General features: G+C 42.2%; 1 protein-coding gene across 1 annotated transcript; it reads right to left on the bottom strand.

The window, feature by feature from the left end:
• Positions 1-1,020: 1,020 nt before the first annotated feature.
• Positions 1,021-15,642, bottom strand: neto2a (neuropilin (NRP) and tolloid (TLL)-like 2a). The gene is made up of 9 exons (XM_014126508.3): positions 15,142-15,642; positions 12,393-12,449; positions 12,087-12,233; positions 10,321-10,569; positions 9,963-10,010; positions 9,534-9,661; positions 8,628-8,856; positions 2,756-2,869; positions 1,021-2,628 (listed from the first exon to the last, which is right to left on the bottom strand). Exons 1-9 carry the CDS (start codon positions 15,149-15,151, stop codon positions 1,964-1,966), a joined length of 1,647 nt encoding a protein of 548 aa, XP_013981983.1. The 5' UTR covers positions 15,152-15,642; the 3' UTR covers positions 1,021-1,963.
• Positions 15,643-15,868: the final 226 nt, after the last annotated feature.

Genomic DNA, 15,868 nt, shown 5'->3' with positions numbered 1-15,868 from the left:
ACAAAAGGACACTTGAGTTCACCTAACTTTCCCTGTGGCTCAGTTGGTAGAGCATGGTGTTTGCAACGCCAGCATGGTGTGTGCAACGCCAGGGTTGTGGGCTCGATTCCCACGGGGGGCCAGTACAATAAAAAATACATTTAAAAAATGCATGAAATGAAAATGAAATGTATGTATTCACTACTGTAAGTCGCTCTGGATAAGAGCGTCTGCTAAATGACTAAAATGTAAATGTAGATTACTATGGGTCTATTTCAATTTAGGCAGATTGAGAATTACCAGCACCAGAACACCCTCTGTTAACCTCTGAGACTATGTTCATAGAGGATTTTTGTGGGTTTCTGAGGGCTTCATTGTAGCTTCAGACCCCATTGGTACTTGTGGCACTCTGTGTCTGTCCTCTGCCTTTTTAAGACAGATGAAGCCCTAAGCACTCTCGTATTGTCTAATGCAACATGACAGCAGAGAGAGAGGTTGGGATGTTGGGTGGTGGAGAGAGAGATTCGGCTTACATGACTGATGTCTGTCTTCGTGTTTTGTGTGTCTCATCTAACAATGGGGTTGCAGTAAATTAAGTGAAATAAAATGTAATTGACATTGATTACTACAGACACTAATGTACATAAGATCCTATACACTGCATGCTACATAGTTAATTTTGATTGAAGAGGAATTTTAAAAGGTCCGGTTGCACAAAACTCAGTCAAACAAATGTTTTATTACATCGGTTCTATGTATAATATAATCATATAAATACATTTTTATAGGACTGAGCAGAGTAAATTATGGTAATTTATTACAATATACATAATATGAATTGGAGACTAATTTTAAATTATTCTAAAATGGCTAAGAATACTATGTATTTGTACACATCAACAAAACAAAAACTTAACTTCAGGGTATTTTCAGTATTTGCAATTCCCATGCTGTTTAATTAAGTTGTTGTGGGGTTTTGGTATTTTTTATTATGCAGAACAACTGTTAGTGTTTTCTTATAAAATGAAAGGCAGATACAGGTAAGTGAGTAAGGTCTCTTTTAATGAAACAATGAAATCCTACAACCAGCGATTGAAATAATAAATGGTGGCCCATGTATGTCTGTCTGTTTGTTTTAAACGTCAGATCAGAAGACAAAATCTCATATGTGTAGTCCTTATTCCACCATTCAGGTATATCAATGTTTCTGAATTAAAAGTTGCTAGCCTATTTAGGCTACTTTCTCACATCACTCTGAATTTGTTATCAACTCCCGAATAACCCTTTTCTCTATCATTTAAAAAGTGAATGGAAACTCAACCCTGTACCAGGTGTGTTTGTGTGGGCATCCCAATCCCTTTATAGATCCCCCCTGTTTTATACTCTCTGGATTCACCATCATAGTCCCATCTGAACTAAAAATCCCCAAATGGAACCAAAATGTTAAAAAGCACACAGAAAACACATCTATTCCTCTGTCTAGATATCCTACATGAAAATCTGCCACTTCTGAATGTATATTTACTGTGTTCCCTCAAGACATAGAATATTCATTGGGGCTCTGCATGTGTGTGGATGTGTGTGTGATAATCATAACCTGCATCACATCATTGTCATCATAAATGTACATTTTAATCAAATCAAACAATATCAAATGAATGGGTTAAAAGCAACAACATGAAGCTTGATACTCTGGTTTTAATACACAGTACATAGACGAAAATAAAGACGAAAATAAGTTATGAGAAGCATAATATATATGTGCTTGACATGTGAATGAATGTAAATACAGTAAACAGTCAAGTCATTTTCATCTGACTCTGTTTCTCTGTGTGGCAGTGTCCCGTTATTTTGAGCATACAGGGGAAAAGCTGAATCTGCATGCGAGAGTCCTCCCTATTAAACTGATCAAAAGAAGGAAAACCAGAAAATAAACTTGAGTATGGTTCCTCTCCTCCTTTTCTTCCCCCTCTCCCATCTTCACCTAGAAGTCCATGGACATTGAGCGCTGCTGGGGGTCGACGATGCTGGTGTTATTGCGGCCCCCGTTGCGGGAGCTGAGAGTGCCACAGCCTCCTGGTCCAGCACTTGGCCCGGCCGCTCCGCCGCGGACGTAGATCTCACAGGGGATCTCCTCCATGACGCGGTCTTCAATGACCTTCTCGGCGCAATCGTGAGTCTGTTTGTAGCCGTAGCAGCTTTTCTTATAGGTGCTGTTAAAGGTCTTCATGGGCGGGGGCTTGGAGAAGTCGTTGTGGTAGGAGAGCTCCATGGAGCTGAGGGTGGTGCGGCTCTGCTTCATGCTGCCCCCCGAAGCCTGCAAGCCACAATGGTGCTCGTGGACACAGCGCGACGCGGTGGAGGAGCGGCGCAGCTTGTGGTAGCTCTCCAGCTCCTCTGATAGGTCAGCCAGGTCAGAGGAGATCTCCTTGTCACGGAGGGAGAAGAGCTCGTAATGGGGAGGGTCAAAGACCTCCTGGAAGCCAGCCTTGTTGAAGACTGGCCGGCGGGCTACCAACTTCTTCCTGGGCTGCTTCATCTGGACCAGGATGGAGATGATGAGTAGGACTAGAACCACGCCTGAGGACACGCCGATCACCGTGCCGTGGGTATTAGTGATCTGATGGAACAGGCCATTGGATTTCTTCTCTGTTTGTGAAGGCGGGAAAAAACAGTGAGTCTACTATCATGGTTTGGTTGTCACAAGTCAATTTACCACGTGATAAAAGTACTACATGATTAAAAGTAGACAATAGGAAATTACATTTTCACTCACCCTTACAATGGTTCTCATCCCAGGGGTAGACACAGTTCTGAACCCCATTACACACCAAGGAGTTATTGATGCACATGTTGCTATGGCAAAAAAATGTGTTGCTATTGCACGGGGCTGAAACAAGAGACAAGGTAAAGTGATTAAAGATGAAAACTACTGCAATAAACGCTAGATGTCTGCAACTTGAAACCATACATCATCATTTACAGCTTGCATGACATGATCAGCAATTGGAATGGCTGCTTCTCCTAGCAACCATGCAGAGTGGGAAAAAAAACAGCGTAGCGTATGGAGTGCAGTAAATCAATTTAGACGGCCATCACGAGGCACAGATGGCCAGGCGCGCTGAGACTCCTGACTAAACTAGCTCTTACAAGGCTAGTCACGAGACAGCCGAGAAGTCTGGTAAATTGAACGTGGCTGCTGGGCCCAGGAGATGGATGTACGAGGCTGGTTTCGTGGGTCCTAACAGGATGCCCCCCGCCACACATTTACATCCCCCTTCCTCCTGCCCCCCATTCTCCATCAGAGATCTGAGCAACTTGCCACCCCCCCCCCCCCTCACACACACACCTCAAACCCCATCAGACAGTACTACAGCAAGGTAGACACTAGCCCCCACCAGGTCCCACCGCACCCCTGACACATACACGCTGTTTAGAGCCTGTTGCCGAACACCAAACCATTCCCCTCCACTGCCGCGAGGCTAAGCAGTTCTGACAGCGGGATGAAGGGGTCATAACATGCCTTTCGTCTCCCGTTGAGTGCGTAGAGTTCCCCTGACTATGCGCTCACTTCCAAACTGATTAGACATCTCTCGCCTTCAAAAAAGCTTGTTCTCTCTCTGGGTGTCAGCGCCGGCTCGTGTTCCCCATCTTGCCCTTGAGAGAGCCCAGAACCACAGAGGTAATGAAAATGATGATGCACAGTACTCTCTCTGCGTGTCAATGGTGTTCTGAGAAGGACTAAAATATCCAAGGTGATGCTCCAGGTAAAAGTGCCTTGACTGGTTACTAAGATGAATGTCTCTGGCGTTGGGAATTCATGAATTGAAATGCAAGACAAACATGATGAAAAATGTGATCTTTTTTTAATGTGCATCAGAATGTTTTAAGAGCTCTCTTAAAAAAACATCTCTGTTGAATTTAAAAGGTAATGAAGTGCTGCAGTGATGGGAATAAAAAAAACAATATCCAAAATGAATACAGGAATTAATATATCTCTGATTATTCAGTTGGAACAACTGAAAAGATTATTTCCAAAGTGCTATATCGATTAATTCTTCACATTTGTGTTTTTTCATGAGAAATGAATGGTTATGGGTAACTATGTGTGTGTAAAATATTACTCTTCTCAGAATTTTAATTAATAGATTTTTAGATGTTTATTAAAATGGGTTTTGTTGCAAAACGCTATATATCCATTGTTTAGCTGGAATGGAATGTTCATATCCTGTATATTTAACATATAAATTAAACCCATCATAACCTAATGCTATTGTGTTAGGTTAGTGTTAGGCCTTTTTCCACAGGGCACCCAAGTCCCTATATAGTGCACTCCTTTTGACCAAAGGCCAAATCTTATATTACTGCATTGATATACACTACCGTTCAAAAGTTTGGGGCCACTTAGAAATGTCCTTGTTTTTGAAAGAAAAGCACATTTTTTGTCCATTAAAATAACATCAAATTGATCAGAAATACAACACGAGCAATGAACATTATACCGGTGGAAATCTGTCCGTTGGCCTGATGAGTCCAAATCGGAGAATTTTGGTTCCAACCGCATGTGTTTTTTTGAGAAGCAGAGTAGGTGAATGGATGATCTCCCCATGTGTGGTTCCCAACGTAAAGCATGAAGGAGGTAGTGTGATGGTGTGGGGGCGCTTCTCTGGTGACACTGTCTGTGATTTATTTTGAATTCAAGGCACATTTAACCAGCATGGCTACCACAGCATTCTGCAGTGATATGCCATCCCATCTGGTTTGCACTTAGTGAGACTATCATTTGTTTTTCAACAGGACAATGACCCAAAACACACCTCCAGGCTATGTAAGGGCTATTTTACCAAGAAGGAGTGTGATGTCGTGCTGCATCAGATGACCTGGCCTCCACAATTTCCCGACCTCAACCAAATTGAAACGGTTTGGGATGAGTTGGACTGCAGAGTGAAGAAAAAGCAGCCAACAAGTGCTCAGTATATGTGGGAACTCCTTCAAGACTGTTGGAAAAGAATTCCAGGTGAAGCTGGTTGAGAGAATGCCAAGAGTGTGCAAAGCTGTCATTAAGGCAAAGGGTGGCTAATTTGAAGAATCTAAAATATATTTTGATTTGTTTAACACTTTTTTGGTTACTACATGATTCCATATGTGTTATTTCAGAATGTTGATATCTTCACTATTATTCTACAATGTAGAAAAAAGTAAAAATAAAGAAAAACCTTTGAATGAGTAGGTGTGTCCAGACATTTGACTGGTACTGTATGTATATTATATACAGTTGAAGTCGGAAGTTTACACACCTTAGCCAAATACATTTAAACTCAGTTTTTCACAACTCCTGACATTTAATCCTAAAAATTCCCTGTCTTAGGTCAGTTAGCATAACCACTTTATTTTAAGAATGTGAAATGTCAGAATAATAGTAGAGAGAATTATTTATTTCAGCTTTAATTTCTTTCATCACATTCCCAGTAGGTCAGAAGTTTACATACACTCAATTAGTATTTGGTAGCATTGCCTTTAAATTGTTTAACTTGGGTCAAACGTTTTGGGTAGCCTTCCACAAGCTTCCCACAATAAGTTGGATGAATTTTGGCCCATTCCTCCTGACAGAGCTGGTTTAACTGAGTCAGGTTTGTAGGCCTCCTTGCTCGCACATGCTGTTTCAGTTCTGCCCACCAATTTTCAATAGGATTGAGGTCAGGGCTTTGTGATGGCCACTCCAATTCCTTGACTTTGTTGTCCTTAAGCCATTTTGACACAACTTTGGAAGTATGCTTGGGGTCATTGTCCATTTGGAAGACCCATTTGCGACCAAGCTTTAACTTCCTGACTGATGTCTTGAGATGTTGCTTCAATATATCCACATAATTTTCCTGCCTCATGATGCCATCTATTTTGTGAAGTGCACCAGTCCCTCCTGCAGCAAAGCACCCCCACAACATGATGCTGCCAACTGCTTCACAGTTGGGATGGTGTTCTTCGGCTGGCAAGCATCCCCCTTTTTCCTCCAAACATAACGATGGTCATTATGGCCAAACAGTTCTATTTTTGTTTCATCAGACCAGGGGACATTTCTCCAAAAAATACAATCTTTGTCCCCATGTGCAGATGCAAACAGTAGTCTGGCTTTTTTATGGCGGTTTTGGAGCAGTGCTGAGCAGCCTTTCAGGTTATGTCGATATAGGACTCGTTTTACTGTGGATATAGATACTTTTGTACCTGTTTCCTCCAGCATCTTCACAAGGTCCTTTGCTGTTGTTCTGGGATTGATTTGCATTTTCGCACCAAAGTACGTTCATCTGGAGACAGAACGCATCTCCTTCCTGAGCAGTATGATGACTGCGTGGTCCCATGGTGTTTATACTGGCATACTATTGTTTGTACAGATGAACGTGGTACCTTCAGGCATTTGGAAATTGCTCCCAAGGATGAACCACACATTTGGAGGTCTACAATTTATATTCTGAGGTCTTGGCTGATTTCTTTTGATTTTCCCATGATGTCAAGCAAAGAGGCACTGAGTTTGAAGGTAGGCCTTGAAATACATCCACAGGTACACCTCCAATTGACTCAAATGATGTCAATTAGCCCATCAGAAGCTTCTAAAGCCATGACATCATTTTCTGGAATTTTCCAAGCTGTTTAAAGGCATAGTCAACATAGTGTTTGACCCACTGGAATTGTGATAGAGTGAATTATAAGTGAAATAATCTGTCTGTAAACAATTGTTGGAAAAATTACGTGTCATGCACAAAGTAGATGTCCTAACCGACTTGCCAAAACTATAGTTTGTTAACAAGAAATTTGTGGAGTGGTTGAAAAACAAGTTCTAATGACTCCAAACTAAGTGTATGTAAATGTAACAGTATAGCTTCAGTCCCTCTCCTTGCCCCTACTTGGGCTCGAACCAGGGACCCTCTGCACACATCGACAACTGACACCCATGAAGCATCGTTACCCATCGCTCCACAAAAGCCGCGGCCCTTGCAGAGCAAGGGGAACAACTACTTCAAGGTCTCAGAGCGAGTGACGTCACCGACTGAAACGCTATTAGCGTGCACCACCGCTAACTAGCTAGCCATTTCACATCTGTTACATAAACTTCCAACTTATATATATATATACACATACATACATACATACATACATACATACATACATACATACATACATACATACATACATACATACATACATACATACATACATACATACATACATACATACATACATACATACAATCTTTGAAAATATTGAGGTCACAAATGTATCATTTGTACACACCAATTTATTTCAGAAGTTCTGTAGCCCTTTACACTCATACCCATTTACGGGTTGAGAATGGCAGATTTGGACACTGATAAGCACCTACATTCGAATGCAGTGGCTGTACAGTAACATGCTATATTTAACTTCAGAGGTCAGGCTCTGCGCCTCACAGTGCTGTATGGGTTTTGACTTACAGCCATTCTGAACTTGAGCACTGCACGCGACAAGAAGTTTCCCCCATCCTTCCCGCTAATTGGGCAACTTTTGCACATTTTTGTTGTCTGAGTGAGGGAAATGCGATCACATTAAGATGACAATGTATTTTGAAAGATTAGACGTCGAGGATTACAATAAATACAGCTTTGATGTCATACAAACATGGCAAACCCCTTAGTCCAAATGTGCACTTTACATTTCCATATCATAACACTCATGTCATATACAGTGTCAACATTCATGATCTTTATGTTTGATTTCCAGTTACAAGATGACAGGGCGTCATACTCTGGGTTGTTCTGAACAGAATGAGCCCGTGTTTGTCTATTGTGAAGAACATTTGCCGCAGAACATGCACCTGAATGCACTCAGGACTCCTTTCTATACGCACCAAAATTACTAAATCGGTTTCTCTGAATTTCCTTGTGAAAGCCTAAGAAACATTTAAATATAGCCCTATCCATATAGGCCAAGAGCGTAAAGGGTTAAAAAAAAAAGCTAATTTACTAACATTTCTGAAAATGGATATAGTGTTTTGGAATAAAAGTATTCAACTGTTTCCTCCATGGAACTGTTCTGTAATTGACATACAAACCACATCTGCCATGCAAAAGGCAGCGCTTTATGCAGTGCTTCTGATCATAACGACACACTAATAATGACAAATTAGTCAGCTTTTCCATTCCTCAATGGAAGATAAATCCCATTTGTCCATTGTGAATGATGACCCATAATTATAGCCAATGCGTTACACTGTTACATGCATATCAATAACTTGTCGTTTTCTTTGAGGTACCCAGCAAAGACTGGGGAAATATCACTGCTTAGTATGCCACTTTAATTAACTTTCCATTTCTAAAATGAGAGTTGAATGTCAGTCAGTTATTTACTATTCAGAGGATGTGGATGTCGTGAATAAATCAAGAAGAAGAATGGGCAGTTGGCCCCATCTATCTCTTCCAACCTTTCAGAAATCTGTTGTGTGTCTGGACAAAATACTGACCACTAAATCGTGAGAATAAAAAAATAAGGAGACAAGAGGACCTGCCAATTGATAAAGTACACAGACTGATCGTAATTATTTATCTCCAAATTAACTCTTGGTTTAGACGGCCCACAATAACGGCAAGTAAGATTTTTGACGAAAGAAGGAGAACACTCACGGTCGACAAACGAGGTGAAGAGCATCTGGAAGCGGCTGAGTCGGCTCTTCTCGTCGGCCCACATCCTCACCACTCCCACCCCGTTGGTTAGCATGACGTCATTAGCCACGGTGCTGCAGAACTTGGCCTTTAGGTTTTCGATGGCACTGCTGCCGTCGTACACTGCCACAAAGTTCTTGTTGCACTCGTTGGAGTGCTCCATCTGGTATTCCAGGAAGCGAATGAAAATCTACAGCCAGAAATCACCATGTTACAACGCAAAACCAGGGCTACTCAGCTGACATTCAGAAAGAAATGAACCCAAATTAAGTGAAAATTGAAGCATTTATAAAGGGATATTGGTACTGAAGGATAATAGACTCATACTTGGGCTAAGCCTATCCTGGTAGGCTTAGCCCAATTGTACAGCGCACAACCACTGGGAAACATTGACATCAGATGAATAGTTGTAGAACTAAATCTTTTGAGCACAAGATTGATGCTTGGCACCCTAATAGGCTCTAATCTTAACATTCTGTCAATACCTAACCTGTCTCTGTATCGTTCTAGAGAGCACCTTGTGAATTCAGCCCGGAACAATCCAGCCTCTTTAGCACATTTGAACTCGTAAGAGTGCAGAAGTCAAGTGGCTGCTTTTAGCTTCAGTCCCAGTACTGCCGATTCTATTTTCTGCTATTTCTGCATTATTGGCCTAATACCTGCTGCCCTGGTTGTGCTACTGCTAATTTGAGATACTGCTAATTTTGTTTCCACAGCAGAGAGAGGGTCAGGGGACTGGTGTGTCTTACTCCCAGTCTCCTGTGTTCTAATCAATGGGTGTGTTTTCAGTGGCTGGCCCTCTGCAGTGAGTGACGTGATGACCCATTTAGCCACTGGAGGGAAGGAGCGGGGGAACAAGATGTTCACCTTGGACTGAGGAGGAGCGCGGATGGTCCAGATACAGTCCAGAGCATCACCAGTCTTAATCTTATCCTCCTCTTCTACCTGACTGGAGCGGATAACACCATCATAGCCACCAATCTCAAACTGACAATCTGAGAAGAGAGAAAGGTGGAGGACAGGGGAGGGGGGGGGGGGGGTTATGGATAAGAGAAGGATTGCAGAAGAAGGAAAAGTGAGCATAAGGGAAGAGATTGAAAAACAGGAACAAAGAAACAAGAGAGATGTTAGAGGAAGAGAGAGCGAGGGAGAGAGAGACGGGGGGTGAGAAAGAAGAAAGAGATGTGTCTGTCTGTGAGAGAGCATGTGTCAGTGAAAGATAGCACCCGGTAAGCTTTAGAGCACAGAGCTCTTCAAATCGGATCGGACAAACCGGTGAAATATTGAAGCGCTTACCTGGAATCGGGTTTAACAGTCCACCCACGTGCAGATGAAAATCTGGGTCTGAAGTTAGAAACAGGAAAGCACATAAGTCTTGATTCACAGAGCTGGAATTCATGAGTAAAGAAAAGTGATAAGATCCCATTAAAGGAAGCCAGATAAACTGGGGAAGACCATTGGGAGCAAATATCTGTGACCCGATGTGAGACGCTGATTTCAGTGTCTTAGTACATACAATTGGATGGTAACAAAAGTCAAATGAAGCCTTTGACAGTGAATCTGTGGTTGTGCTTCAGTCCGTATTATCCACACCTATGATTGTGTATGTAATGAGGACATGCCCATTAGGCTAGCTCTAACTGAGAACGTGTACCTGCTATAAAGGTGTATTTGATACGGAACCCAACACCCTCCAGCTCCTCGTCGCTGGTGAACTTGATCCACATGAAGCGGCCTGTGGAGGTGACCAGGCCTGGGCTCTTCGACCCACAGAAGCGGTCGATGATCGGCGAGAAGCCGAACGGACCATCCCGTACCTCGATGTGATCAAAGCGGCACTCAAAGGAGGGCTCCATGTAGTAGTTCTTATCAAAGGCCAACTGGATTCTTTGACGAGGGAGAGCTGGAGGAGGTGAGAGAGGAGGTGGAGGGGTGAGTTGGGTCTTGTTTTTGCTAAAAGGCTTTGCTCCATGGACTGCGTTTACCAGTACAGCAGGGTCTCAGTCTGCACACAAACTTGTTTAAAAATCTGGTAACAACTAAACTCCTGTTTTGTACTCATATGCACAGCCAGTTTATGGACACCTGCATTAATACACAAAGGTACCCAAGCTTAGTGCTCGATTCAATCCATATTGCCCAAGTTCAGCCCTTACACTAATGCACATGTGCTGATGCATACACACAGGACTTGGCATGACTTGAAACGACTTGACATGTCGGCAGGTTTCCTTACAGGTTCTGAACCAAAACACAAAACTTCAACCATACATTTGAGTTTAGACGTTCATGTCACGTAAATCACACCCCACATGACTGGCTCAAGTAGCCTCCCAGAATCAACATGACTACCACTTGCACATACCATTTTTATTAAAAGCTAGCTAATTCCTGTCTTCATAGATTAATCACATATGCATTCAGACTGCCCGCAATGCTAAAATGTCAAACGGTAGAAAAATTGACATGAGCGGGTAACGCCTTTGAACTGAAACAAATGATACCACCATTTAAATGACGATGTCACAGCTCAGACACACGTAAAGACAAATCATGTCACTAGCTCGCCCACACTGACACAAATCATGTCACCGCCGGCACACACACCGAAACAAATTAGCTGTACTTCGAAGGTATGTGGGAAGCAGCAATGCCACTATTTGAACCAGGAATAAATGACGGAAGCCTACTGTACAGATTCAGCCAAACTGGCAGTACTGTTATCAGAACACGAAATCACATGTATATTTCCCTTGGTAAGGACTAGAAACAAGAGCTCTCAGTTCAAAGTAGCTACATACATAGCAAATATAGCTTAGCTTGATAACTCAATACAACAACACACTGAAACAATCAAATAAATACACAAATCGCTAACCAAGAGTCACATCATCTGAGAGACAAAAGTCTCTGGAATGCAGTCATCAAGCCATAAATTGTGAAATGTAAACCAGGTTGACGGACATTTCTGATTGATCAGTATTGAGTGAATCCCCCTCCTACGACCTTTGGAGATGAGCGATGCCATTCACAATTGGGTTTGAGTCATGATGATCTGGAGAACTGGCCTTGTTTAGCCCTGCTCATTGTACATGCACATTAATCATTCGGATTGTCAAGGTAGGTTCTGTGGCTATGCTAGTTGATGTTTCCACAGGGGGAGACCTTGAGCTTCACCAAGTCTTCAATTTATCTCCGACTGACGAAATCACACTATCAGTTCCTGCAGCCTACTTCGACTCGACTGAGTTTTACCACAAACAAATAGGTTTTGGACTTTTGGATGACATGACTCTGATAAGATGCGTATAGTGACTGACAGGCTGTTAAAATTGCGACAAACCAATAAGCAGCTTTTATCCACATTCTAAGGCACTGCTGAGGCCATTTTTGTTTGAGCGGGCAGAAACAGACATGTACCTTCCAAGATGTAAACACACTCCTTGTTAGGGGGGTATGTGTTGGGGTAGTTGGGGGACGTGAAGACTCCCCCGTTGATGTTGCGGACCCAGGTGCCACATTCGTTAAGATTCTGAGGTGGACTGCCTTCATTCTGAGAAAAGGACTCTGAGAAAAGACAGTGAAGAGAATCAAGACCATGTTTGAATTGGGATATGTATGGGATTAGATCAATGCATTGTGCTGCTGCCAGTGAAAATGTGTCACGTGCAACAACGTGACCAATTATTCCCCCATAATATGACAAGATGACAACAGGAGACGCACCTTTAGTTCTCTGTGCCAGAGCAAATCCCTCTTCTATCAGAATAAGGAGTACCCAGGCTGCAAGGGAAAAACATTCCAATGTCAATGGTTTGCACCGTTATTTTTCATAAAATGACCACCTAATACGAGCGGAACAGGTAAAAACAATTTAATCAAAGTGTTGAAATAATAGGCAAGCTAACACACTAGCTCACACACCCCTCATTAAAAAGCAATTATGTGAAGCTTGAAATCTGCTAGTTAAGATAGGAAATAGTAATTACCAGTTTAAATGAGAAACATGCCTTCTATTCTGTTCGGTGAGATAATTATAAACCTTTTTTTGTTGTTGTTGTTACTAAATGGTGTATGTGTGATTATTGGAACAGCTGTGATGCAGGAGCTATACCGGGCATCATAAAGAACTATAGCCCTACTTATATCCATCATAACCTAACATAACAGTGCACGCAAGCACACACACACACACACACACACACACACACACACACACACACACACACACACACACACACACACACACACACACACACACACGTGAAATGATCTACGATATTGACAGTAACATACAGTTAAGATGCATATTGCAATTGATGTGTATGATATACAACAATACTTGACAGAATATTGATCCTTGGGTCTTGTAGATGTATCCCTGTATTTGTATTTCATAGGTTGTGCCATTGAAAGCTTATCTAAAAAGCATCTTATCGGAGCCAAGACATATCACAATCAAAAGTCTGAAGCCCGAACTCGATGCCTATAGAGCTCTCTCCTCCATACCATGTACAGCTAAATAAAGAAGGCTGTATATCTGTGTATGTGCTATCATATTGTCCTCTGATGGTGTGTCAGGGAGCACTCATTGGTTGGCCCACATCATCACGCCTATCAGAGCATCCGCCAACCCTTCAGCCTCCTGTCCTGAATGAAGACAGAACCAGAACAAATGGGATAAGGCTCACAGGCGTGATGCCATAATGAGAGACAGGCATCCGGAGGCAGCAGCAACAGCACTGCACTGTGTATTATATCTGTGCTAAAACTGCTCGCAGTACCCCTGTGCACATTTCAGCCCACGACACTACTGTCTTCTCCAGATAAGCCCGATGTAGGTTTACCCCCAACAGATTTTAATAGACTGCGCTGCTTATATCACATTAAACCATGAGCGGGAGCCTGACTGATGCATAATGAAACATGGATTGACTATAGCCACCCAGGCTTGCAAAAAGAAATCAGACAGCATGTTCTCTACTATACAGAATTTAAAACACACATCCATGCGCACATACACACACACACCCTCTCTCTTCCCAGCCTTGATACGCTGTAGGCCAAAAAGGCCACACTGCACGCACGCACACACACACACACACACACACACACTTTTCCATGCACAGCCTGACTATAAAGCTATTCACATAGATTTGCCCTTTCCGGATCCTACGGGGGACCACTGAAAGACCATAACCACCTCTTAAAAGCAGTCTATGGCAGACGTTCATTGTAGAACACAGTTGGCTCAAACAGCTTTGAATGGACCTGAAAGTCTGAATTGAAAAGGTAGCCTACACTACTGGAAGAACATGAGTGGGAGAGCATTGTAAATAAAAATGGACGGCCTACCACATTGCTTGGTTAAATTAACCCAAAAAGGATAGATATGTTCTCTTTGGATGTTTGCTGATGCATTTTGATTCTGCAATTATGTTACAAAATAAAATATAGGGCTATACAGAGTTAGAACGCTACAGTCATTTGTTGATCATTCTAAGAGAACTAGACTTTGTGCCTTTCGCGACTGAAATAGCCCAGTCCTACTGAAGAGAACTCAACATGATTTTCTCCCCCTCGGTGATAAGATTCAGTGCAGTTTACAGGCTAGGTGTGTTAAACAATACTTGTCAGTCCCTTTAATAATAGGCCTACAGTACAGTACAAAACACAATGATTTCACAGCAGAATATCGTGGCTTAAAATGAGCTGCAAACCTCAGCTGTGGCCTTGTCCCAGATGTGGCGCGAATCAGCGGGAGCTGTCACTTCAGCACCACCCGCCGTTCAGCTAAAACATGACGATTTTCATCTCCTAAATACATTAGGCTATTTGCTTTTACCATTTGTATTCATCACACATGACTTGAGATGTTCGGGATGTCTCATGGTCTGACAAACACCGCTCTAGCTCTGTCACCTTTTACCACAGATGCAGAAGTGTTACACATGTGGATTGAGACGTATCCAATGCAAAAAAAAATAAAAATAAAAAATATCTAGTTTAAATTGAACGATTTCTTTTTACAATTTGGATTTTCTTTATGCTAATTGGATTTCCGCGATGGCACCGACATCGACCTCAGGCGTTAATAGAAAAGTAGCCTACATTTGAACGCATTCTTCCGGATTGTGTAGCCTTGTGCAAAGATCACATCTTATAAGTTAGGATATTGGCACGTTTGAAAGATGACCGCTTGCAGTAGTCTAAAAAGCTAAATTAGAAGTAAACCTGCAGGTGGCGATGCCATTCAGGGATTTAGGCTTCTTGCAAACATGCAGAACACAATAAAACAACTTGGCGCAAGAGAAAATACAACGGGAGATATTTAGTAAGGGTGAGTTTCGTCTATATTGCAGAAGAATACGGGATGAATTACATCACAGCCGATGCGAGTGATTAATAGCCTCTTGTATAATATCAGTGGTCCTTAATACGATCCAAAAGCGCTCTGATGCCCAGTAAAACTCACCTCTGTGCATTTCCTCTCCCTGTGTGGTGGTGCCAAATACGTTCTCCTTCTTAAGCTTGCGGAGTTACACGCTTTCTCTCTCCATTTTATGGATCCAATGCATTGAGTCGGTTTTTATAAAATCCAACTTTTCATTGACCGCCTTAATTCCATAGTCAGAAAGACAACCATCAACTCCGAATTTCCTCTGAGGAAAACAAGCGCTTCTTCTTCAACCACTCCCGATAAGCATTAGATACAACGTTAATTCCATCTAGACAGGTGTCTTGTAGTTCCACATGCAACATATGCTATTATTAAAGTAGGTTGCATTGTCCAGTGAGGTTGAGCAGCAGAGTATCCGAGAGACGCGCACAGAGAGACGCACAGAGTGGTCTGTGGCTGAACTGAAGTAATGGCACTAAACAAGGCTCATTTAAGCTCCGGGCGATGTTTGCGTGAATGAGCAGCTTGTACGCATGCACCCCATCACCGAGTGTAAAATCGGATGCGTTCTCTCTCGCTGTGTACAAGTCTCTGCTCTGTTCTTGTTGCATTGAAAGATTATATTGGTAAAATTGCGCAAAGCCATTTATGATATAATACTAAACGAATGGAGCAAGTTACAATGGGGTTATGTGCTTTGCGCAAAAAAAAAATACGGAAAAGTTGACAGCATACAATTAGGATAATATTTATTCACTAAGTTGTTGCCAAGAGACAATCGTTTAAAAACATCAGACAGTAA

The sequence above is a fragment of the Salmo salar genome, chromosome 11 (genome assembly GCF_965601325.2).
Source record: "Salmo salar chromosome 11, fSalSal1, whole genome shotgun sequence".
NCBI lineage: Eukaryota > Metazoa > Chordata > Actinopteri > Salmoniformes > Salmonidae > Salmo > Salmo salar.
Note: the sequence above shows the minus strand (reverse complement) of the source record. Positions and strands in the feature narration are given on the sequence as shown.